This window comes from Polyergus mexicanus, unplaced genomic scaffold, assembly GCF_030449975.1.
Source record: "Polyergus mexicanus isolate NDT 795.1 unplaced genomic scaffold, iyPolMexi1.0 SCAF_4, whole genome shotgun sequence".
NCBI classification, from domain to species: Eukaryota; Metazoa; Arthropoda; class Insecta; order Hymenoptera; family Formicidae; genus Polyergus; species Polyergus mexicanus.
The window spans coordinates 2,202,086-2,227,809 of record NW_027223324.1 but is presented as its reverse complement, the minus strand read 5'-3'; the positions used below and the strand labels follow the sequence as shown (position 1 = coordinate 2,227,809).

Genomic DNA, 25,724 nt, shown 5'->3' with positions numbered 1-25,724 from the left:
GAAAGAATAACGAAAAATACTCAAAAAGGAGGAACTATATATCTAAACAGTTTCTAAATCTTCAAGTTACTCGCACAAGCGTGTAATAACTTACAATATAAAAAACCACCCTGTATACAGCTACCAAATCTGATGCTTTCTCTCGATTCCCTCAAGGTCACACGAAATTCACGATTCCAGGCAGTAAAATGATCTTCCCGGGATCCCAACGATTCTCCTACATATATGTATATCGTTATGGTAATTCCGATCCTCGACGACGCTCGCATGCGCGTGGAATTGTAGGACGACGTTTCACGTTGACTGCTTGGAATCTCCAGGCAACCCTTTCTTGCTTGCCAAGTAACGGCGTATAACAATGAATCGCGTATAACTATTGCGACGCCATTGCTACTACGGGGAATAATGTAACGGCAGGAAACTATGGAGTATGATGATCCTTTTGTTGCGCAAAGTACGAAGTACTTTTGCAAACGAGGAGAAAAGGATTCTTCAGTAAGCGGATTAGATAGTATGTGCTTCTAAATAAATTATATAATATTTTCTATCTTTTCAGAGGAAAAGGAATTATAAATTGATTGATACAGGGATAAAGTAAAAAATATTACACATTTGTAATAATAAATGTGTGTACATAATTTGTTCTATTATTCCCGTCATAAAATCATTTTCGAGATTGTATCTCGGGAAAAAGTAGAGAATGACCGAACTCATTTTATTAGTTTCCACGCGAGAACTTAAGAATACCTCAGGTACATCGACCCGATCGATAGCGTATTGCGACGACCGCGCGAAAGGAACGAAGTTATAAACGAAGCCGGTGTGGCTCGAATAAAAATCAGCAGGAGCCGCTGGAACTTCCAAGGGTGGCGACTGACGGCCTCCTTGCCATCGCGATGGAAGAAGCAGAAAACCGGGAATGAAAACTCGATCAGCGACGTCGGGGTTGTTGCACGTCGAGATGGAGAAGAGATGGCACGACAGTGGAAAAGGGTGCGGACGATGAGCTCGATACTAGACGGAGATACGGTTGTCCACTACCGAGATTTCTTTCCTTACTATATACTACGAAGGACGTAGAAGGGAAGGGCCGTGGGTTGATTTTAAATGATCCTGGATTTCTCTGGGGTGAATAAAAAAAAAAGCAGCCTGGGAAAATGAAATGAATTTCTCTCCGGCAAAATCTTCCTTTGTCTTATCCCTTCTTTTTATGTCCGCATCTTTTTGATTTAGGCTTTTCGCGTCACAATTTCTTACCTTCTATCTTAGTATATCTTAGAGAATTTTGAAATATACACCTATATACATATACATATACATATCGTCTGATAGGATTGATAGAACACGTAATCTTGGATCTACAATATATATAAACATGATTATAAAAATTACTATAAAAATCTATAAAGATACTTTACAATGGCGAAATGAAAATTTTTGATTAATAAAATATAAAATATTATTGCATTAAAATTAGCTGTATGCTTATATAACTAAATTTATCTATCAAGAGATACAGAGTCTTGCGCCAAGGTCACGTGTTACTTACCCTTCCAAAAACACATGAAATAAACCGACTTACGTATGTTATGCCTATACTAATCAATTGTTTAACTGCTAGAAAATGCCGAACATCTCTAACAAAGTTTTTCGTTCATTAAATTAGCCAACGCGTACATCCGCAATTCCGCGGAAGCGATACGTAACGCACGCGAGTTGTTGCCGAAGCGAGCGATGCGCGAGTTAGATTTCAAAGGCAACTCGTTTGAAACTTCGACGCCGAGCAAACGAGCCCCGGGAAAAGTACTTTTACATCAAATATCCCGCGCGTAGTACGTGGCTAAAATTCGTAGGTAAAATTCTTCTGCCGTCACCGGCGATGTAAAAGGTCGTTGTCCCTCTTGCTACCGTCACGTCGGACGGACGCTTCAAAAGCACACGCTTTCGACGACTCCGAGAAAAGAGAGTAAGCTACGGGAGATGCACCTCGCAAGAATACACCATCTATGTATCATTCGTGGACAAAGACGAGGTATCCGCCAACATACTCCGTAGTAAATAAAGGGCTGGACACGCCAAATTTTGTAGATACGAGTTTTATACGAAAACTTCAAGAAACAATATTGTATTTGAAAATGAAATATTTCGTTATAATATTAAAACACTGCTCACACTGACCCCAAAAATATAGTGTAAAAAAAAATTTAATTTCTGGTTTCCCTAAATACTTATATTTTTAATTTAAATTGTTACATTTTATATAACATCATGTTGGAATTAATAAAAAAAGATATAAATTTTTCTTATATTATATTTTCTTATTATATATATTGAATAAATTGTAAAATTACAACATTGAAAAAATACAAATCTTGATATAATTATCAAATTGTTCAACTCAGATATTTCATAAATTATGTAAATAATAATTATTGACATCTGTAATGTGTTTTTTAATCATATATTCCCTGGATGAGTCGATAGCGTGTTAAGCGATAAAATGATTAAGCTACTACCAAATTATCAAACGATCCTTAGACTAAGAATAAGTTGGGTTTTAAGCTTAGCTTTGCTTAAATTTTAAATGCCGAGCAGAGTTACCCTAAGTAAGGTTTACTGGACTTAATCCGGGAATTTAGACCCAAATAATTAACTCTATCGCTCTACGGATCTTGGCTGACACACCTAAGCATATCACGACGGCAAGGAAAACAAAGTACAATCCACGTGAACATTGATTAAGAGTCAAGGGAATATATCTTTGAAACAATGGGAATGATAGCGAAAGAGAGAAAGAGAATATATATAGCAAGGAAAATCATATAAATTATTCCAGAGTATGAACAAGAATTAATATATTCTGTTGAGTATAACCATTAAATAAATAGAGAAATGATGTAACTGTATATAATTTAAAACACATAATAGTTAATTAAATTTAAATTAACTGAATTAATTGAAAAATTTTAATATTTTCTAAATTTATTTTATTATTAATTGATAATATCTTTGATATTAATTGAAAATGATATTAATTTTTAAAGTATTTCCGGACAAATTGAAATCACTTATTCTTTTTTATTTCTTCAATCCTGGTCAATACTTTTACGTTATAATATACAATGATTAATTAATTAATTAATTCTTTTAATAATCCTTTATTTTAACCTATTGTATAATATTAATATATATTATCCAGATTTTTATTATAAATTTTATTACAAAATGATCATGATTTGGTGCAGCCATTGGTTACAAAATAAACATCACAACAATCACAAACAATTATGATTTATTCTATCGTAAATATTCGACATATAGCAAATAAACATTCGCATCGAGATTTTGTTGCAATATTTAATCTCGATTACGCTAAAAGTATTAATGGCGCCAGAGCGCAGGAATACTTCTTCCGTTTTCTAATCTTTTTTTTTTTTTGTGATCGCTGTTTTTCAAAACGTAATTGCTATCGCGTCGCGCCAGGAGTTGCACGTTGCGCGCTATTTTTTTTTTTGTCACGCATCAACGATATGAAACTCCCGCTGGTTCTTCAATTATTTGGAGCACGCGAAATTTTTCGGGCTCGCATAGTTTTGTCATTTAATCGGATATCTGACATTAAAAGCATTTATAGGTCGTTGGAACCACCGAGCGGTCGATATCCGTTTTTCGAACAAAAAAAAAAAGAAAAAAAAAAGTTTTTTTTTTCTCTTTTTTTATTTTAATTTATAACCTCTTTTAAACTACCGACAAACGTGTAAGCTCAACGGCGTCAGAGCGTTTTTGATAGAGATTTTGTATCAACCCGCGCTACGATCACAAATACGATATAAAAACGATAAGTATTTTAACATGAATCTGTTTAAAACTCATATTTTAATCAAAATCATTTAAATCAATAAATATGTAGAAATGTAGTATATAGGCAATATGGTGTATAAAGGAATGTAAATGAAATGTGTTTATAATGAGAAAAAGAGAGTTATACATTTAATCTTCATTCAGTGATAATAATACGGAAAGATGTAATTTCTAAATAAGTGAAACATCATGCGACAGTTTAATGTAACTGAAGTTTATGCCAATTACATAAATTCGCTAATATTAATTCAAATACCTTGATAGAAACATGATGCATTCGGAACTAGGATAAAAAATTCGACGTTAAATTGATACAAGAGAAAAATAATTTTAATGAGAATAAATTAGCGTATTTTTCGCAACTCGATCAAAATATTTTTAATAAAAGTAAACCACCACAAAACAAGCAATATTAAATTTTAGAGATAAATATTATAACATAACTGTAATGCAATGATCAAATATAAAAATAATTAATAAAATAAGCGAGATCTAATAATGAAGTGATATTCGGTCTTTTAATATATATTTAAATTTATCAAAAAAGAAAAATTATTTATGACACCAAATTACATTCGATACATTAATTCGGTTGGTATATTAATTTATGGAGTTTTAATCTTTTGATATCTGCCTTATATGTAATATAATATCTAAATCAATATTAATGAAAAAAAGACGCGTTTGAAAATTTGATTTTTTTTTAAATTTATTTGTCCATACATCATTCACCAAAGCTGAAAGCAACGATTTTCAAAAGCATAAGTACTTTCGTTGGACAACAATTTATGACGTTTTAGTCAGGACGTTCCCCGGAGCGTTGACAGGAAGGCAGAACGCGAGAAGAAATATATCCAAAAGCCGAGGATCTTTGACCTAATGCATGCTTCATCGCTTACGAACTGGCGAGTCCTCCTTCTTTTTCCCGTGAGATAATGGCCCCTGGCAAATTCGGATTTACACGCGGCTGTTCACGAACGATTGGAAGCGTTCCAACGTAGCGCGTGCAACGTTTTATGCTCCTGGCATTTTTACCTTTATTTTCACTTCGATATTTTTACAGTCGTAGCTTCGCACAGAGATTACGTAAACAGTGCACATGATTTCTCGCGGACTTGTTTCCGCATACGAGGAAAAGACGACGTGATAGAATGACTCGAGTCCGCAATAAATCGAAGTTCCTGCACTAATGTTTTCTGAATATCTTATTTCTTTTCGTGAAACTGAAACTATATTTTTCTGAAATGGAATCGAATCCTTCCCCAAATTTATTCAGTTATATTTTATAAATATCAATCTTAATAAAATAACACAAACTATTTTGAAATATATTGATTAATTAATAAACCAATTATATAATTGATCGTTCGATTATTGTTATGTACAGTATTTCTGTGAAATAGAAGATGGTTGCATGCATCTTAAAATAGAGAAGAGATTTTTTTTTTAAATATATCTGAAAGTAGTTAAATAAAAATAAAAAAATTAACATACATTATGTATTTGATTTCAAGAAAAAAAAATCAATATTTCTCGATGTTATAAATTTTTAGATTTCTTTGCCTTTTAGTAAACGTCATTTACGTAATTATTATATTTGTTATGTATATATCATTACATATACAGGGTGGCCCCGAACGTTCTAGCCAGACTTTGAGATCTTATAGGGAATTTAATCCTGAACAAAAAATTTCGTATAAACATCGAAAAATGCTTTCTTAAGAAGTTATCGCTCTAAAACCTCTGAAATCGTGATTATTTCACGCATTTTTCGAAATATCATGGAACATGTGTGTTTTTTAACAAAAAGTACCGAAACAAAAATTGTAGAAAATTAAATTATCTTTCAAATGAAATCAAAATAATTGTTGTACGTTCCATAGATTTTGATATAACCAGTTTCAAACGTACAAAAAGTGCTTTTGTTACTTATTGTTAAATGCGCATACGTAATCCGTAAAGCGACTAGATCAGTCGTTACTCGATGCCGAAAGTTTATTGGAGCTGGGGGGGACATTTTGAGAACCGTTAGTTTTTTCACGTCTTTATTCATTTTCTATTATTGCATGCTATTTTAGTTTAAAAAAATTAATTTTGTTTTTATAAAAGAAAAATATTTTTATTTTTTATTTTTATCGCTTTGTCAATAAATTTATTAAGTTTCATTTTCTTTTTATTTCATTTTCTTTTCACCTTTTGCTCTTCCTTTGCATCGGAGGTTTTTAAGCGATAACTTCTTAACGAAGCATTTTTCGATCCATGTGTATAGAAAATTTTTTGTTCAGAATTAAATTTCCTATAAGATTTCAAAGTTTGGCTGGAACGTTCGGGGCCACCCTGTATAGTACTACAATATTTATATAAATTGCTTATCATTTTGCTATGCGAGAACACAATTGTTCTCAGAAAATTGGCATTACTGGCGTTGCCAGGTTTCCGGCGCGTCTCCCGGAAAATGACGGAGCGCGAGTACAAGTCACGACGTTAGAACGAAGTCAAAGCGGAACTCGGAAAATGACAAGGAGAAACGACCGAGAAAGGGGAAACGCGTATCGCTCTCGCGACCGCGCGCAAGTGCCTCTCATCAGTATGCAAAATGCGGGGCTCGCTCGGGGTGCGCGCGTGGTTCCCCCGTGTCCTCCATTTATCCGCCTGGGAATCGTACACTGCTCGGCGCGGTTCCTGTTCAACTGAAACCCCTGCTTGCTCCATCGTTCCCGTCGCCGCCACCACCAGTTCGCTACCATACTAGCGAACTCTTCGCTTCGCTTTACGCCTCTTTGTGCGCGAGCCGCATCGCAGATGCGATAGCGAAGCGTTATCGTACCCCGAGCACGCGTGTCCCGCGCGTCGTCGTGACATGCGTGCTCTCGGGGTCTCTGGCACCCTGCGTCGTCGTCTCGCCTCGTATTGCCTCTCCCATATAGCGTAATTATTCTTTTGCACAACGTTTCTGCGCTCTGTCGCTCTCCTTCTTCTCTTTCCGCTTCTTTCGTCTCTCGCGAACGTCGTCCTCTTTATGTCTCGTAAGAGATGTCTCAAAACTTCTTCGCGCTCCGGTACTTTCCAAGACTACTTTCCGCTAGCGATTTTATCTCGCTTCTTCGCGAATGTCCTGTCCCGATCTCTAGCAATTTGTTTCTTGCGAATTGTGCGCTCTCTCTTTGTAAGTTGCGCGCCCCGGAGTCCTGATTGAATTACAAGCGTTTCAACAGCACAACGGGATAAATGAGCCGCAACGCAGGAGGCGAAATTGAAATCGTTCCACGATTGTATTTTTATGTAGAAATTCGGTTTGCGCTTTTCCTTTCCTATTTTCTCTTATTGTTAGTTTGATTACTTTGCGGTCCGCGCGCGCAGTAGAAACGTGCGCGTCCAACGAATCGCGAATCTCTTTCCTCTTGTTTTAATCTCACATCTTCGTAGCTACCGCTACATATCCTCTGGTACTCTGCCCAAACATCTTTGATGTTCTAATGAAGTTAGTTTGTTAAAAAACAACGTCGACCGCCGGAGAGATATCTGTCCCCTTCTCTCATGCGCGACCAAGAGAGAGCTAAGAGAGAGCTGTGTCGTTACATATTATTCACCAAAGCGGTTTTCATATCTTCTTTCTTCTCTCCGGGCAAGCTGCTCTTTTCGCTCTTGTCGCCTGGAGTATCCCGTCGTCCCGTATTTCACTCGTATTCTCGGATTGCGAGAATGGAGATAGAGCGAGTTTTACACAGTTCATGATAAACTCTTTTCATTAAGAAGATGCTGACCCTTTAAATTGCGAACTCTCCTCACTGTTTCGTGAATGTACAAATTTCAGTTTAATTTTTTAAAACGCACAATTGTAAATTACATGCAATATGGCCATTACAGTTGTTTCTTATAATTATGCGCATTCAATAATATTTAGTAATTCTTCTTGCTTTCGAAGTTTCAGCGATTCTAAGATTGCTTCTTGTCTGCATATATTTCTGAAAAGAATCAACGCGCATATTCCATAATTCTGTATTAATTTGTTACAATATAAGCATTATTATTCTTATTGTATTTTGCCTATTTGTTTTTCACATCGTCGTTAAACACATAATCGATCGTGATTCACTAAATTATGCATAGTAAATTGTTGCATTCTCAGACGAGCTCAGTCCCGATACATCGAGACCGAGTTAGTCGGTCATCCTTTTTTTATATGATACAATAGCAGACGCGACAAAGACGCCTGACGAATTTTAGTCTTCGTCCGGTTCGTTCGGTCTCGACTCTTTCTCCACTTTTTCCTTATATAAGGAGGCAAGTAAACTCTCTAAGGACGTCAGACGTCCGCGAAAAGAGGTGGTATATGGATAATGGCAAAAAATAATTGGACCGGCTCGGGTGTAGATACTTTCAAAAATTCCGCAGGAGATCCTGTTCAGCAGAAAAGGAAAGAAAAAAATCTCCTTGGTCTCTATTGGAGGCTGTTGAAAATTGGAGGTACTCTTGCGGGCATTGGCGATCAAATGTTTTGTTTAAAATTGTCATATTTCTAAATATTTTAATTAAAGTAAATGTATATATATATACAGATTTTTTATTTATATATATATAATTTTTTATATAAGAATTATATAATATATTCGTATAATGTTGATGATATATAATTATGTGATAGAAACTTTTCGTTTCAATAATACATTTAATTGCATTTTAATTGCATTTATTTATCGTATAAAGAATGATATGTAAAGAATTTTAAAAATCTTTACATGTAATCTTCGAGGAAGAAGAGAAAGGGAAAGAAAACAGGATTTTATTTATGATATTTATCGAATTGATTTTTATGACTATACAGATATATACGGAAGTGCTTTTAAAAGAGATCTAAATTCCATTAGATTTGCATTAGTAGTGTAGTAGCGCAAATTTTAAATAAAAGTTAATAGCAATTTAAAAAATGATGTTTTCACATCTCTCGTAATTGATCTGTCTCATTCAGCATCGATCGCATCTCTCGCAGATGTGAAGAAGACAGAATATACCAAGTTTTTATTTTTCTCTCCAATCCAGTTTTCTCTTACATCTTCGAATTGTCGGTGCTGAACCAGAACACACCGGATTTTAATTTACGCGGAGTGTCAGAAACACGCGGATAATCAAATACCATTACTGCCATGGTTGGCGCAACCTGTAACGCAATAAAGGTAATCGATGAAAGCCCGATGACCCGAGACTATTGTTGGTTATCGATTAGTTTAGATTAGTCGAGATCAGAATCGTACGTTTGCAGAATTTGTGATGCCGACACGAAGAAACAATACTTAAAAATTCGCGATGAACGCATGAGAACTTTCAAAATAAAATGACTGAGAATTAAATATTTAATTAGATTATTATCTACGTTGAATCATGTTTGAATAGAGTATAAAATTATGCACAATAACATTCAAAAAATATACTACGATATTTAAAAAGTTATTGTCAATCGACATTACAAATTATTCGAACTACGTGTAAAAACAATGATTCTAAAATAAATAGTTTTAATTCCGTAGTTTGTTGAAATTACACATGAATTTCAAAAATTACGTCACACCGAAATTTGCTTTCAACAGAGTATCAATATTTTTAATAGTCATGATTTTTTTCAAGTGAAACGCTGTGTCTTGCGTAAAATTTTCTACCGTGAACTTACTTGGTCAAACCCTTCGCCGGCAAATATTACCTACGTAGTAACATTTTTTTTTATCCGCGTAGAGATAGGAAAAATACGCACCGTCCGTTTTTTTAATCCGATTTCGTTTATCGGAAAAAGTAGAAACTGTTGGCCAGCCAGTGTAAAAATTGTTCCGGCGAGCGGAAATGGCACACGGTCCGAGTGTCGAAGAGGATTACGCAATGCATGGTTATGCGAGAATTCGTAAATTTTTCACCTTTTCGATCATTGAGGAGAACCGCGAGGAAGTTTGCCAAAATATAAATACGTATCGTTGGACTAATATAATAATTCGACAAATCTTTAGACACAAGTGAATAATACGTAATAAATTGTAGATGAAGACTTACTTGGATTATCTGCTACGTGAAATAACGAGATGCAAAATATTTTATTACAAGATAAACATCAATAGTTGTCAAATGAAAGTCTCATCACTACTAATCGTGCAATTCCTGAGTTTGCAACGATTAACCTCACTAAAAAATTACAATAACAGAGAATCACAAAGGTTGCCAATCTCAATTGTGCTTGACGAGCAACTTTAACCAAATGTAAATCCGAAAGCGCCAAATTAATTTTATCGAACCTCAAAGGATGAACACACCGTGGTTGTTCGTGATGGAAAGACGACGGTCGCGATTCTTATCGTCGATGCGAAAGTAAAAGTAAATAATTTACCTGGAGGAACACTGATTCGATGGCGTCATCAAGGATTTTCTTCTAGCGCAAGCTTTCTCCTGATTTGATCCTCTCTGTTCTTTTCGCTCGACTACTTGTGACTTTCTCGATTCAAGCGAGCTAGGAACTTCCTTAATTCATTGTGCCTCCATCGACAAACTTCGCCACCCCCGCACGCCGCCGCCAAGCTGAAAGAGCAAAAGCGCATCCAGAATTGTCGCATCGTGATTCGTCGGGTAAACGGGAAAGTAAATGATGTCGAACGACCCCCGGATGTGTGTGCTCTGACTTGATACGGCCAGAGAACGAGGAAGAGTCGAGGAAAATAATATCTTTGAAAGAAATTTCAATAATAGACAATTTATAATTCTGTAGCGTTTTTAATGTTTGCAAAAATAAAATTGTAGAAAAACATTGTAGCTGAAAAAAAAAATATATATATATAAAAAAGATTATGAAGAAAATATTCAGTAAAATTTTTTAAGCTTTTAGATGCAATCGAGTAAAAATTTTTCTATTTGAAATATTTATTTACATCTTTTATATAATAAAAACGGTAAGATATTTGAAAATAAAACAATTTTCATTTAGACTCATAGATAAATGAAAAGTTTATGAAGAGAGAAAATATCTTTGTTTTGATACTTTTGCTAAAATCTTTGCTAAATTAATTTAAAAGATATACGAGAAAGAGAATATCTTTTACACAACAAGATTCTTGTTAATTAATTTATGTAGAATCTATAAAATGATGCATTTATCAATACATGCCATTACATAATACAATAAATAAATGAGAGAATGAGCTTTCTCTCTTCTCCGAGATGTCGGTTTTCCATGCTGGATCCACATTTCCACAGTTGCTAATAGCATACAACATGTAATGTATAGAGCAACGAGTAAAGTTCGCGCGGTGGCGGGTTTTCCCCGAAGGGAGGAAGCTAGTCCGAATGTGGTGGAACGGCATGCATAAGGTGCCATTCTGCGGAAAATTCCGGTCGAATCGCAGCGGCGGGACGCTCGTAAGGTACGGCGAAATGTTGGAACGACTAGGAGCCGTTGCATTTTTATCCCGGATGGTGCCGACGCAGCAGATGAAAGCGGTTATGTCGACTCTCTATTGCCCGTCCTTTGTCTCCCCCACCGTATCCAGGAGACGTTCCTTAACAGCCGCGCGGCGACTCCGACTTTCCCTCATCCGCCCGACGCAGTCATCTTTTCCGCTTCTTCCTCCTTCGCGACCTCGAAGCCAGTTCTATTTTGGACCATCCGTGGATGGTATATTCAGGCATACTGGCGTACGACCAAATGCCGTGATATACCACCCCCGCTGCAACACGCCGTATAACGTGTTGTGCCGCATGGTGAATCCCTCTCCCATTCTAATGTTATTGCCGAAGCAACCGCTATCCTTTTCCGCACAAAGGCTGCATTATGCGGCGCTGCATTTCGCTAAAGGCGAATACCTCCAAGGCATTTTCTCTCGAAGAGATTTAAATGGGATTATTATGATTATTATTATAGAGTACAGAGAGAGTATATATATTGATTTCCTTATATAAAAATGTATATACTTTACGCGAGAGAAACATCTCTTAGAATTTTAAGTTTTATCAAAGTTCGATGAAACTCGCTGGGAGTATAAAGAGAATTGCGCAATGTTCCATTGTGTTAAAATATTAAATCAGTTTTTCTCGCTTCTGTATAATGGAAAGCGCTTAATACACTTGATGCTCTTAATACAATATTTTATTAATGTTGTTATAAAATCATTGACATACCCAAAATTGAATTAGTAATTTGTCATATACGACATAATTCTATGCATTTAATCGCGAACAGTGAGAAATGGAATTGCGCAGTGTCTATATTTCTCTGAAAGCCTGAAATTTATTTCGCCGATAAGATAAATACAATGTGTATTTATCGATGTCCATACAAAAATCCCTAAATTAGCTTTCATCGCGAGTCTGACTGTAGTCAACCGATAGTTGCAATATATAAAAAAAAAAGGATGGTGATAGATTTTTATGCTATTATTTCTAAATGTAATTAAATTTAAATATATAATTTCCTTTTCCCCTTTTTTCTTTATATACAATATATACAATATGTGCGGTATATATGCGTAACACGAGCAAATCTTCTCTTTATTTAAATAATTGTTCAAACTGATACATATACGATGTGCATTCGCATGCAATCAAATTCTTGGTAACAATTTCCGTAATAATATACATTACACGATAGCAGCTTGTGCATGCCGTATATGTAAATCCTGCTCCTTTCATCATTCGCCGATTCTACCTTGCCGGAATCATTACATGTTTGCGTATTCAACGTGAGAAACCTTTAGTTAATTATAGATGCGCCTGCTCTCCTTACAACGTCGCTTATGCATAAGCACATTATATTGCAAACACATATCGTACAATTCGCTACTTGCTTTGTATTCACAAGAACGGTTGCAATTTAGCTCCAGAACGTGCTTCTTTACGAACGAAAGCAATTTACAGAAGCGAAGCGTTAGTAAGAGATTATTCAATACGAAAATTTTTCCATTGATTATATATCTTTAGCAATATATACGTGTTAACAAATTTGATTTTTCTACTTCCCTATGCTTTCTTCGTATTCAAAATTGTTTTCTTCTGTTCTTTCAGATTAGCAATGCAAAGATTTATAATGACGCGGCAAAGGATTTATCGGATTGCGAATAAAACGAGATGTTTTATTAAAACCGAACGACATAATCAAATATATCATATAACTGCGAATCGGACCGATAAAATTGGGAAAAGCAAGTCGTTAGAAAGAGAGAGAGAGAGATAGAGAGAGAGAGAGAGAGAGAGAGAGAGAGAGAGAGAGAGAGAAACTGCGTGTATCAGTATACTGCGATATTCCGCCGTCGATTTAATTACCGATTAATCTAGACTTCTTTTGTTCCCTTTGAATAATGTCTACGTTTGCCCGACCAGAGATCGCTCGTGTATCACCGCGCTTGTTTTAATAACGACGATAAATCTCGAGTCCCACCGCCATGCCGACGGAATATTCGAGACTCCGTTGTCTTTGTTTTTTTTTTTTTGTCAACCAGATTATTGGACTCCTCGCAGTCACGTCGATTGGATGTTCTCGGTTGTATCTGACTAGTATATACTGCTAGTGATGAATCAAAGAAATTCTCATGATTTAATTTCTCGAATATACAACCTGAATTAAAAGACTATGGTATGTCTTAATTTATCTTTAAATATTTAAATTCTTCTTATAGGATAGGATCGACTTGTACTGAGATTAGGAGATCGTCAGTCGTTAAGACTTCGAAAATTCTATCGTATCTTATATACTTCTTCTTCTTCTCTGCAATATTTAATTAAATTAATTACTAAATTAATTTAATAATTATAAGCAACGGTTATATCAATAATAATATATTTGCATAATAATCCACCGCAATGCATCTGTATATTATTATAAGCGTCCGTCTATCCGCAAGCGGATCTTAAAAGTTTCGGAGCAATAAGATTAAATTGGCGCTTGGAATGCCCGTTACTATTTATGACATTATTAAAACCCATTCTAAGCCGCCACGGCGGCGGATATCTCACGTTTTTGCGGTCACGAATCGATAAATTTTTCGATACGCCGTTATGGCAACAAATCATCAAGAGTATCATGTATTCCCAGGCGTTCATCGACGAAGCTAATACACGGTGAAACGTCTCATGACATAGCCAATGGGAAAATGGTAACTGGGTGTAGACCGGAAATGACTACCAGCCGATAACCGGATATCTAATATCCGACCGTTTGGCCGGCCGAGTGCCGAAAAATATGAGAATCGGATAAGCCACGGCACGATGTCCGGTAACCATATTCATCGGATTGCACCTTTTGCTGGTGACGCTGCTCTGGCAAAAATTTCGCCTTGTTTCATCAAATATCCGCTAAGACTGAATGTTTTATTAGAGTGATTTCACGAACATTAAAGGCGCCCAATAAACAGGAACGATACAACCGACAGAAATTCATTCAAGAAAATGATAATAAATAGTCAGTTTTACTGAAATAAATGCAGGAAATAATTATAAAATTATAGAAAATAGTTAAAAATTCCATAAGATTTTCTAATAGAATATAAAAACTTTGATTATGTAATTCTTTTATGAATTGTCATATATATCACTTATTGAGAATTGATTAATAAATAAAATTGATTAATCATCTCGTGTATAGCGCGATACTGATGATTAAACTTTCTAGTTATTTTAATTATTTGTTAATGCGGTATACATATCGATACTGCGCGATATACGAGTGTTAATTGGTGAAACGAGATGGCTGAACTTTTCTAAAATTTATCAGTGTTAGTAATGTTTCCAAAGTAGGTTGCGCGAGACTTTGGCATTAATACAACGCAGAGCAAAATACGACAAAGAGAATGAGTAATCAGAGAGAATTACATAGTACTTGGCTGGTTTAAAACGGATATGTTCTTTGAATTTTCTAACTCTCGTTGTGTTTTGTTTAAAAATTCTATTAAAACAAAGGAGGAAAAAATTGCTGTATTATAATATTCATAAATTATAAACTTTAGGAAATCTCTGTCAAAAATGTCAGTTATATTATGTAATGTGCAAATGTTTAAAGAATATTTTAAAATAATTATTTATGCAAACAAATTAAATATTTATTTATAAAAAGTTAATGCTCTTATAAATGTTACATATTTAAATATATAATATATAATACATAACTTTCTGTATATAAAACAGATTGTTAAATTTATTTAATTATTTCATAGAGTGTAATAATTTAAATTAAGGCTAAAAGAATCAATGACATTTAATACTTGTGTTTTATTTATTAAAATATTTAATTTTATATCTAAAGTAGAACATAATTGGAAAAGGGATTTAAAATTTTTTAGGTGATACAAGCGCAGCATTTAATATGGTATAAAATAAAATTCTCAGACAATTAAAAGTTATTTCCTTGCAATTAACAGCATTTGGCTATTTCGTAAAAATACAGATCTCATTTATCGTTAATTTATATTGTAATCGAGATGTGGAGAAATGTCTCTGAATGAGGGAAAGAGAATATTGATTATAGGTAATACGCTATCACCGACACAGTATCGATGATAATTAATAATAATTGCGTGCCGCTCGAGTAATCGAGCATCCATTAGCGCCATTACGCCCATCGTTGTGTTACTATCCTACGCGCCACATGTTCTCCCGTTTCCGCTCTATTAACTTTATTATCATCGCGTCATAATTTATTATTATGTATTACGACGTATTACGTGTTCGATCGTCGTGCGCTGAACGAGGGAAATAAGTTATAACGATGAAGGGGATGTTGATTTACGCGAAGCAAGTGCACACCCGCAGAAAAGATTTCCGGATCTAATGCTATTACTCTTCAATCTATCATAAAATAGGATCGATATAGCGACAATCATATTTATTATTGAAAAAGGAATATTTTAATCTTAAATGGAAAATTCTTAAATCTAGAATAAAATGCTCTTGGTGCTATCCCGTTAATTTTCTCACGAAGATGAAGATGGAAATTTGTAGCGATCTAACATCAAGTTATTCTAAATGCAAGAATATATAAGCTTAGATTTGTATATGTTACTCTTGTCTCAAGATAGTAAGACAATCTTATTTAATTCGAGAGAGAAGAAAAGGAATTATTGATTTAATTTTAAAATTGTTTTATTTTTATACCGCATAAGGTTGTGATACGATTAAATATGTCAAGAATATTTTTTGTCTCGTTATGAGAAATCCTTTCTGAGAGTGGCACGTTGTGCGCTCGAGCCTTCTCGGATTTTAAGGAGAACGGCCGTCGTACCGATACGACGGGCGTTTGCGGTTTCACGTAACGATTAAATGACGCCATTCTGACAAATGCGCGTCATCAACGGTGTCTGGCAACTTTACGTTTCTCGAGTGCCGCTATTATCGAGTGCGCGTCCAACCACTATCCCTAGTTTGTATCCTTACAGCGAAGGATCCGTATAGTTTCGAACTACCACATTCACCCCGAACTCTTATTTACTCGAGATGTTTTCGCACTTAGGTAAAGAATATCACGTGGTATATAAGGTCGGAAAATGTTAAAATTTATATTTAATTTTTTCGCGATTAAAGCATTTCGAAAAATTGGTTTTGTATTTTTTTTTTTTTTTTTTTTTTTGTCACTTAAACTAAGAATTTGTGTAGATCATGTAGATTACTTATATTTAACAACTATTAACAAGTTATAGACTTAAATAAATGACAGAAGAATATGATTTAGTAGAGCCATAAAAATAGTTGTGTTTAATTAAATACGTAATTGTATTGATTCACTCTCAAGATTTGCACAAGATTTATGTCACAAACTTTAATTATGTAAATTTTTATTTTAAACATTATTATATAATTCCAAATTTGATTTGAAGGAAACATTTGTTTTTATCGCACACATTTATTTCGTGCACATAGCTATCTAAGAAATAAGATAAAAGTCTAAAAGATAAATTTTTCGAGTCAAAATTTTCAAGATTGTTGAATGTTTTCATATTCCAGTAAATTGCATTTCTGATTTTAGGTTTCCTGGATGAGAAGCAGGGACCTCCATATTCTCACTTCGGGAAATTTCTCGTTCAGCTCGGATGCGCGATTCGGAGCCCAGCATACGCCAGGCAGTGATGCCTGGACTCTCAGGCTGGATAACGCCAGAAAGACGGATTCTGGCAAGTACGAGTGCCAGGTCAATACGGAACCTAAGATCATGTATGCAGTGCAGCTCTCTGTACGAGGTGATTGTCGTTCCACTTCACATTTCGTTCTTTACGTTTGCTCCTCGTACGATAATTTACGATAGCAATTCGACATTTTTGTTTTTATAGAAGTCGCAATGGTTCTTTTATTAAAACTTCTACGAAAGTAATCGAATATCTTTATAAAATAATGTACAAGTACATAAAATTAGAACGTATTAAAAATATATTCCTTAGATTAATCTTCAAATAATAACATAGATTTATCCATCGTACAATAAGTTGTATAGAAAAATGCGAAAAAATTGAGGTGAAAGAATATAGGCTAAAGATATGAACTTGACATAAAGATTTATGATTGTGAATGATTGCATTTCTCGCTTCTTGGCGATACAATTATATTTTCTCATAAAAGTGTTTGTATCTCTAGATCCGGACAAACCGGAAGGGTATGACGAACCACATTCTCAGCAGACGCGTATAAGTAAGTATATACTATGAACGTGATGAATATTTCTAGCCTATGCGTTTATGACACGCAAAAGCGTGATGTTTCTTTGGTTCCAGTCTCTATGTCGATCGAATCAGTTGCATATTTAAAGACACGACTGAAAAGCGTGTTTCCATTAACGCTAAACAGGTTGTCGGTATAATAACAATACATTTTAAATGAATAAATTAACTCCTATCAATTATAGAAACTTCGTATAATCCCCATGCGCAAATGCATCAATATAAATAAAATCTGATTAACTCAAAGAGAAATTTAATTTAATTTTACTTTTACGAACATATAATATTACTTGATTATAACTAACAATGTTATATAATTAAAAATTGTAAATGCTACAATATTTATCTGTAGCAATATCGTTTTTTCATTCTTAAAGTATATTTTTTTTGTTTTAATTATTTAATACATTTTCAGTATTGCGTAAATTTTACTTTAAAAAATTTCTATTATAATTAAATTTTATATTATACGCATACAGTTAACAATTGAGATTAATTGTTGAAATTTAAATACGCATATTTGCATTTTGTTGTAGCTCTAATTTTACCGATGCCGGACTTATTTTACCGTCTGTGATATCAGCGATAATATTTTGCGCAGACTTGCATAATTAATTTTCCCGCATAATCAGCATTAGCCGAATCGGGGGTGCGCGCTATATATGAAACGAAACGCCTGTATCGTATAGTCGGAAATTATATCATGCAAATTATTTTATGAATTTCTTGATCGGCACGGAAAGTCGGACGAGCGTACAATTATGCAATCAAAACTTCGTCGAAAGTTAGGCGCGGATCGCGATAACGCGGCCGGTTAAGAAGTATAATTTTTTTTCTTTTCATTTTTTTTAATTCATCTATATTTCATCGGTACATACGAGTAAATGTGCGTGATGAACATTATCTCGTAATAAAAATTTTCGCTGGTATAAATCTAAATATAAAATGCCCTGTGGTGCGCAGATTGAGTCCCAGTTACCAAGGGATTTGAAAATAACGTAACTTTCATCGCGCAACCGACTGGCAATTTCCGTTTTGTTTTACCACTTGGAAAGTAGCGGAACCAAAAGCACACTGGTTGAATCGTCGTTAAGATTGCATCAGTTGGAAAAAGCGCGATTAATCAGCCTCGAGGTACAGCGCTAAGCTTACTGATAATTATCGAGCGAAGAAAACGCGCTTTCTTGTAATACAATCGTTACAAATGTAAAGTATCACTGTCACCATTAATTCTGTTTTTAGTATTTCACCGACGCGATATAGGTAACATGATTAATACGGCTAAACACTGGAAATTTCTAAGGAAATTATAATTATTGGTTATTAAATCATACATATTCGTCGGATATTTTATAAAAATAAATTATAATGAACTTTGAATGTACACATTCTTTTTTTATATTATTCACATTTTGCTATATGTATAATTTAATTCTGAAATGTTTATTCCATTATTTATTTTTGCTTTATTTTTATTTAATTACGATATATATATATTTTATTTTTATCAATATATACATTGTTACGATATTTGTAATGGCCGAATCTCTTTTATATTTTATATTTTTTAATTATTACACTATTTAGGTTTATGGGAACTCAGAAGCACACATATCCGTGAAATTGATCGTATTGGAAATTGCTTAAAGCTACATGCTTAGGCACAACTATATTGGAAATACATAATAAAACCCATAACCGGTATAGAATAGTCAATATTATACAGATTAAATTGAACTTTCACGACTGTTACAACGTATGTTTAAAATTTGCGCGATACCTTTTTACTGCTTTAAATGGTCGTTGGCAAACTTTTGGCTGGGAACCAGCATTATTTCTGTTATTTCCTGTAATACTCTATGAAACTCTGTAACGGGTGTATTATAGGAAAATTTATTATCATATATATATATATATATGCTCATATTATATAAGCAACGAAATGTTTGGACTGTTTTAAGTCTAATTCTCATATCGTCAATGTTCAGTGATTTAAAAGCAATAGTTCGATGTATGATGAAAGAAAAATTATTTCTACTGTCGCTTATTCACAATCTTGATATATATATATATATATATATATTTTCTTGTAAAATATAAATGTAAGTAATAACAGACTAAGAGATATACATATAAGTATTTTATAATAATAAAGAAAGATTATTTAAACTCTCGTCGAAATATCATATGCAAGAAATATAATAACTCGAAAGTCGACATTAATGACATTTTTTATAAATATATTAAGAAATTTCGACATGCTCTCATCGTACATCGAACATCCTTTAAAAAATCATTAGAAGCTGCTTTTTATTTTTCCCGCAGAACCGAGCGACATCAATCACTTAAGGATAAGTACGACAACGTTCTGGCTTTGACGCTCGTGATCCGTCGTCGTCGATTCTTCTTGCGAACCTTCTTCAGTCGCTTCATAATTTTTTTTAAGTAACGTCGTTTTATTTCAGACATATCGTCCTCTCTCTCTCTCCTGACGTCTTCGACGTTCTTGAATTTACGCTTTTTCGTTCATGCCAAAACGATAGATTACGAGAAGCCGCTCTCGTTGAAAAGCGCATGCTCTTGATATCATCGCCCAAAATTAAAAACGTCGGCGAAAGTTTGCAAATGTTGGAAATACGATATACATTTTTTGACAATACGTTTATCGTTTTCTTTTCAATTCTTTCATTATTTTCAATTTTTCTCTATAGAAATCTGAACGTACAGTGAATTTAATATATTATTATATTTCTTCAAATATTAAACTTCGAAATATGGTTATACATCGACTTAATGGTAAAGTTGCGACCGAGAATATTTCTTTCGTCGTATTATGACGTGTTTCCGCTCAGAACACTCCCCGCAGTTTCACTCGACTAATAAATATACTCGCGCCAAGTTTCTTCTCGCTTTTGTTCGCGATATATGCAAGACTTAAAGATAGTCACAGATCGCTGCCAGCTATATTGTCGAAGTTTCACGACAGATAAATAAAAGGGAAACACAAAGCAAAGTAAAATACAACGTTCTGCGTGTACGCGAATAATAATATGACATAATGGCATAGTAAAATTTTTCACCGCGCAATCATACATACATTATTGCACCAATGACGCCATATATCATTACGATATTAAAATGTAATTTGTCAGCTTGTAATTAGCAATTATTCTATTACAATTATAATATAATAGAATTTTGTTATAATATTTAATTTTATATAAATAGATTATTAAAAAGAAAATACATAATTGAATAATCTGTAAGTCCGAAATTATACATATATCTAATACCGACGTGTCAAATCCACACTTGAGGATTGCTACTCAGAGAGAGAGAGAGAGAGAGAGAGAGAGAGAGAGAGAGAGAGAGAGAGAGGGAGAGAGCGTGTTGGCGGATCACGAGAGAATTTATCCACAAAGTTTCCGGCAAGAAAAAGACAAGCGGGACCGGATTCAGGAAAGAAACGTCGGCGAGCGAGTTTATAGTAATAACAGCATAACATAATATTTCGCTAGAGGGAACGCAGTCGTCGCCGGATTCATTTAAGTCTAATAGGATTATCCTTAATCTCGCGGTCCCGCCGTGGATTCTTCGTATCCTTTTCTTCGTCGGCCAGGTTGAGAGTTCAGAATTCTAAGGGATAGGAACGTTCTACTAAATGAGTCTCGACCGCAGTCCTCGTGCTGAATAATGTATACGTGCCTCAATATTTTTATACGGGGCACACAGAGGAACTTCACTTTCGACAATTCTTTTTCTTCTTTGCAAAGTTAATGATGAATTATTAATTTATTCAGAGAGAATTTACATTAGTGTCAAGATTAGCCACGAAAAATATATTAGTATCATTATACGTTACTTTCATGCGTGTGAAATTGTTTCGTTATAATTAATCAACGTCACATAACTCTTGACATATCAGTTTTTCATTTACTTTATCATCACCTTACGACGATATAAATATTTGACTTTTACGTAGATTATTTTTTGAAAAAAGAAGGAAATATATTTCTACGTAAAAACGAGCGGTTAACCGTGCGTATATACGATGCGCTATGAAAGGAAAATGAGTCTTTGTTTCGTCATGCGATCAAAGTTTGTAACTGAAAGCTGTTTCGTAATTTATCATATATGTGGAGAACCGAAGAGTTTTTAAGGGGCGAAGTAATTTACGGTAGACTTTATGAAAGCCGATGCACATAGTGATGCGTGGTAGCTCGCGCGCATTAAATGAGTACTTGTACCTGCTTTCTAAATTAAAATGTACAAGCTTGACAGTACATTTTTACGTGTGTGTGTGAGGGTGTTACTATATATATCTCTTGCTATTTCAGCGTACTCTACTTTGTGCCGCGTTGACGGAACACAGACGCAACGAAAGTGGATATAACCCTGGCATTAATTAAAATCATTGCATAACATTTGTCAAGTGTTCTTAATGGAACGTGGTAAAGCGCTCATCCTCGCATCGTTGGGTGTTTCTTTTCGCCAGGAGGAAGGAGAGAGATAGATCTAGAATGCGTTAATCCCGCTTGTTGAGATATTAAAATCGAGGACGGATTGCATCAATTAGAGGCTATTCGCGATATATCACGCTCACTATAACACTGTCAATTAAAAAGTTGCTGTCAATTAAAAATTTCTTTTACATGTGCCACCGTCTGTTCGCCGTTTTGACATCGAACGAATCTCATCGAGATTTAATAAAGGCCTTCTTTGAATTATAATGTGCAAGTGATAAGTACCAGAAAATATTCTCTTTTATTTCCGTATTTATATTAGTTTTTTTTTTATACACAGCAAACATAAATAATAGAACTTTGATTAAATTCATGCGTCGAACGTTTTCACTGCCTGTAATATTTAATTAATGTAAATGTATAGAATATATGTGTTGTGGCTCATCTTTTTTAGATAACAATTTTTTATAAATTTGGAATTATTTCTTTTTAAATATATTAATATTTTAATGATTTTTTACGATCGATATAAGCTACAATTAATTATTTTTAATAGATAACAGAATTAGCTATCTACCATACAATTAAATATGACTTTGTGCGAAAATATTATGATTTAATATATTTATGAAGTAAATAGTTTAAAAATATGTTAGACACATCGAAGCAATATTTTTGCAAAACTAATACTTCTAATGCTTCATACAAATCCCATAGAATTTTTTTACGAAAGTTGAGCACAATAAATATATGCGCGTATACTTGGTTCTCATTATATATAGCCAAGCTATTTTTAAAGCGGAGTGTCGGTTAAGGAACTCTAATTGCATTTCTCCTTCAAGCCAAGATTCTACCGGGAATCTTTGGATTTGATTGCGAAATTTGCTGGCGCGCTGCAGCGCATTATGGTTACCCTCGATCATCGGATATGCGAGTAATCTCGTCACGAGGCGATCATTCGATCGCTTCTCGCAGCCACCGCATGATATTTGTCCGAACATGACTTCCAGGTTACGAGAGTACAGCTCCGGTAGCGGACATAATGGGACCCCAGGAGCAAAGGGTGCCGTCGGGCTCAACGATCACCCTGAGGTGCGTCATATTGTCGCCGTATCAGACCCGTCCCATCAGGGGTGTACAATGGCTTCGGGATAACAAACTCCTAACATTCCAGGTAATGCAGTCTCAGCTGGATACGCGGGGCCGTACTAATGAAATTTCTGTTTGACGAGAATCGGAAGGGGGAAGGGGTGGGGGGTGGGGGGGGGGGGGTAAAAAAGGAGAGATCGTATATCATCAACGGTCGAAGCGAAGGGATGTGGGTCGTATGGCCTCCATCGTCGTCTCCTCTACATTTTTGTCTGCGTAGTAGCCTGCGTCGGCTGTTTCTTTCGGCACGATACGTGATGCTTGGAAAGGTTGATCGATTTGACAATCGACGCGGTTTCTTCTCGTTATTTATTGCTTGTTATTTAAAAAATTTTCACAAACGTAATTTATAGGTAGAAAATTATAATATATACTGATATACATAATTGTGAATTTTTGATAAGTTTTAAAGCTGCTAATCTACTTATATATTTAAAGTATACTGTGATAAAGAGATTTCTAAGAACGTCGATAAATTTGATATTGCAATTTTATCTTGGACGCGTACTAAATTACATTATTCCCTTGAATGCGTGACTCGTAACTTGACGCATCTCAGAAGATGAGAGAGAGAGAGAGAGAGAATTTTTTTTATATTATATTAATTATTTTATTTTTATTTATTGATTTATATATATGTAATCTGAATAAATTTGTATTTGCTCCATTGATTTGATGATAACGAGCGTTTTTATATTTATTATATGCATATGAAGAACACGGGTTTGAATTAAAACAAGATCTCAGCATATGAAACATAATGTGAGAAATAAAAACCAAATATACTCGCATATTTCAATTTTTTTTTTAAATTCATTAAATTATATGACAAAATTCTAATATATTTAGAAAAATAATTCTTTCTATCTATGTAATCTTAAAATAAAAAAGTTTTGGCAATTTATCAAAATCTGCATGTATGAATAATTTGAATCCTGCCGTAAGTTTTGAAAAATGAGAAATAAGAATTTTGTTTTTATACCTTTCAAGTATTTCTAAAAATTTCCCGTTACTTACCTCATCATCGAGTTCACTTGTATGTTTTTCATTCAGGCAGCGCGCGGGGGAATAAATGTGGAGACCGAAAGGGGAGCGGCACGTACAGTATCTGTGTTGACTTTGGCGGCGATGACGCAAGATGACGTCGGAAACTATTCATGCAGGCCGACGGAGGGTCGATCGGCTACTGTCACCTTAATCGTTGAGGAAGGTTAGTCGTTATCTTTTTCCACTCACATGACCATATTTTGATGAGAATATAAATCACTGCCCATAAATAATCTGATTATAATTACATAATTAGTATCATTTCTTTTTCTTTCTTTTACATAATCATCAATTGTACGCGCGGTTTTCTATAAAAGTATTAAATATAAAAGAATAATAAACAAGATGATGAAAGTTAAAGAACTAAAGAATATATAAAATGATGTAATAGAACAGTACACTTACGCGCGCCTCGCAATCTTCCGGGAAATCTCGCTGTCGCCGGATGTGCCACAAGCGTAGCCGGAAGCTCACCGCGGGCGCACCGATATTCCATTTCCTTCTACGCTTGCGTGTATCCTCGGCGGGGTACAACCATGATGTAAAGTCGTGCCTTAGGATTACTCGAAACACTTTAAAGTTTTAAAGAGGCGGCGGTATTTCACGCCGGAGCTATTTGTCTAGCTCAGCCCCTCGGTCGCTACGACGGGGATGAAAAGGAACGGAAGGGGCCGAAGGGGGATGGAAAAGACGGAAGACCGCTCGCTCGAGAGTGTGTGTACTCCTGCGCGAGAGGAGAAGCGGGAATGTCCGAGGAACGAGGAATGAGGAATTGCGGAAGGAGAGAAATTGCGGTTCACAGGTAGAAGGACGATGACGAAGAGGGAGAGGGAGTAGAGTTTGAGAGAAAGAAAGAAACTTGCGGAAGGAAGTGGAGTGATATAAGCGGAAATTCTTCGCGTTTTCCTTTCCCCGCTCCAAGTTTCTCGTTACGCGTACTATTTTGTTTTTTTTTCTTCTTTTTCCTCTCTGTATGAAATTGAAAGAGTAAATATGAAACTAGAAGAAGGAAAATGAAAGTAAATAGTTTTAAGCACGATCGATTAAGCCAAGAGAGAAAAAGGGACAAAGAGATTGGTTTGCTCAATTTCTCTCGTTTCTACATCGCGCATTTCCAACATCCACATTTTCTAAAGCTAAATACAGATTTAGATATTAATTCTTTCATCGTTCCCGTCTCGAGAATTTTTAATTTATCTTTGCATATAATGTTCATCTATAAAACTACAGATTAAAGAGAAAAATATCGTAATAAAGGGAAAGTATAAAAATTATGAAGACATCAGCAGAAACCCCGAAAGGTATATAAGAATCTGCTGGCTGAAATGGAACGAATGGCATGGAAAAGGATAAAAACCGACGAAGGAACGTAACTGGGAAGCAGACGCGGCAGGATCACAGGAATCACTTGCACGCGAAATTTACATGGGTAGTCTCTATTATCGTGAATTTCCCTTCGGAGGTTATTGCGAGGAAGCGCCCGGTGGCGCGTGGTGTCGCATTTTTCCCGAGCGAAAACGCGTACGTACGCCCATGCGCT

At 34.9% G+C, this 25,724-nt stretch overlaps 2 protein-coding genes across 2 annotated transcripts in view; one reads left to right on the top strand and one right to left on the bottom strand.

Moving 5' to 3' along the window:
* LOC138932376 (zwei Ig domain protein zig-8) overlaps positions 1–25,724 on the top strand; it is an 83,225-nt gene that overhangs the window by 48,224 nt on the left and 9,277 nt on the right. The window contains exons 3-6 of the mRNA XM_070294134.1: positions 16,841–17,051; positions 17,443–17,496; positions 22,999–23,162; positions 24,191–24,347. Coding sequence (XP_070150235.1) covers positions 16,841–17,051; positions 17,443–17,496; positions 22,999–23,162; positions 24,191–24,347 — 586 coding nt within the window. The remainder of the gene's footprint in view (positions 1–16,840; positions 17,052–17,442; positions 17,497–22,998; positions 23,163–24,190; positions 24,348–25,724) is intronic.
* Positions 10,333–25,724, bottom strand: part of LOC138932377 (protein amalgam) — a 207,709-nt gene continuing 192,317 nt past the window's right edge. The window contains exon 10 of the transcript XR_011446765.1: positions 10,333–10,416. The gene's annotated coding sequence lies outside the window, so the exon portion shown is untranslated. The remainder of the gene's footprint in view (positions 10,417–25,724) is intronic.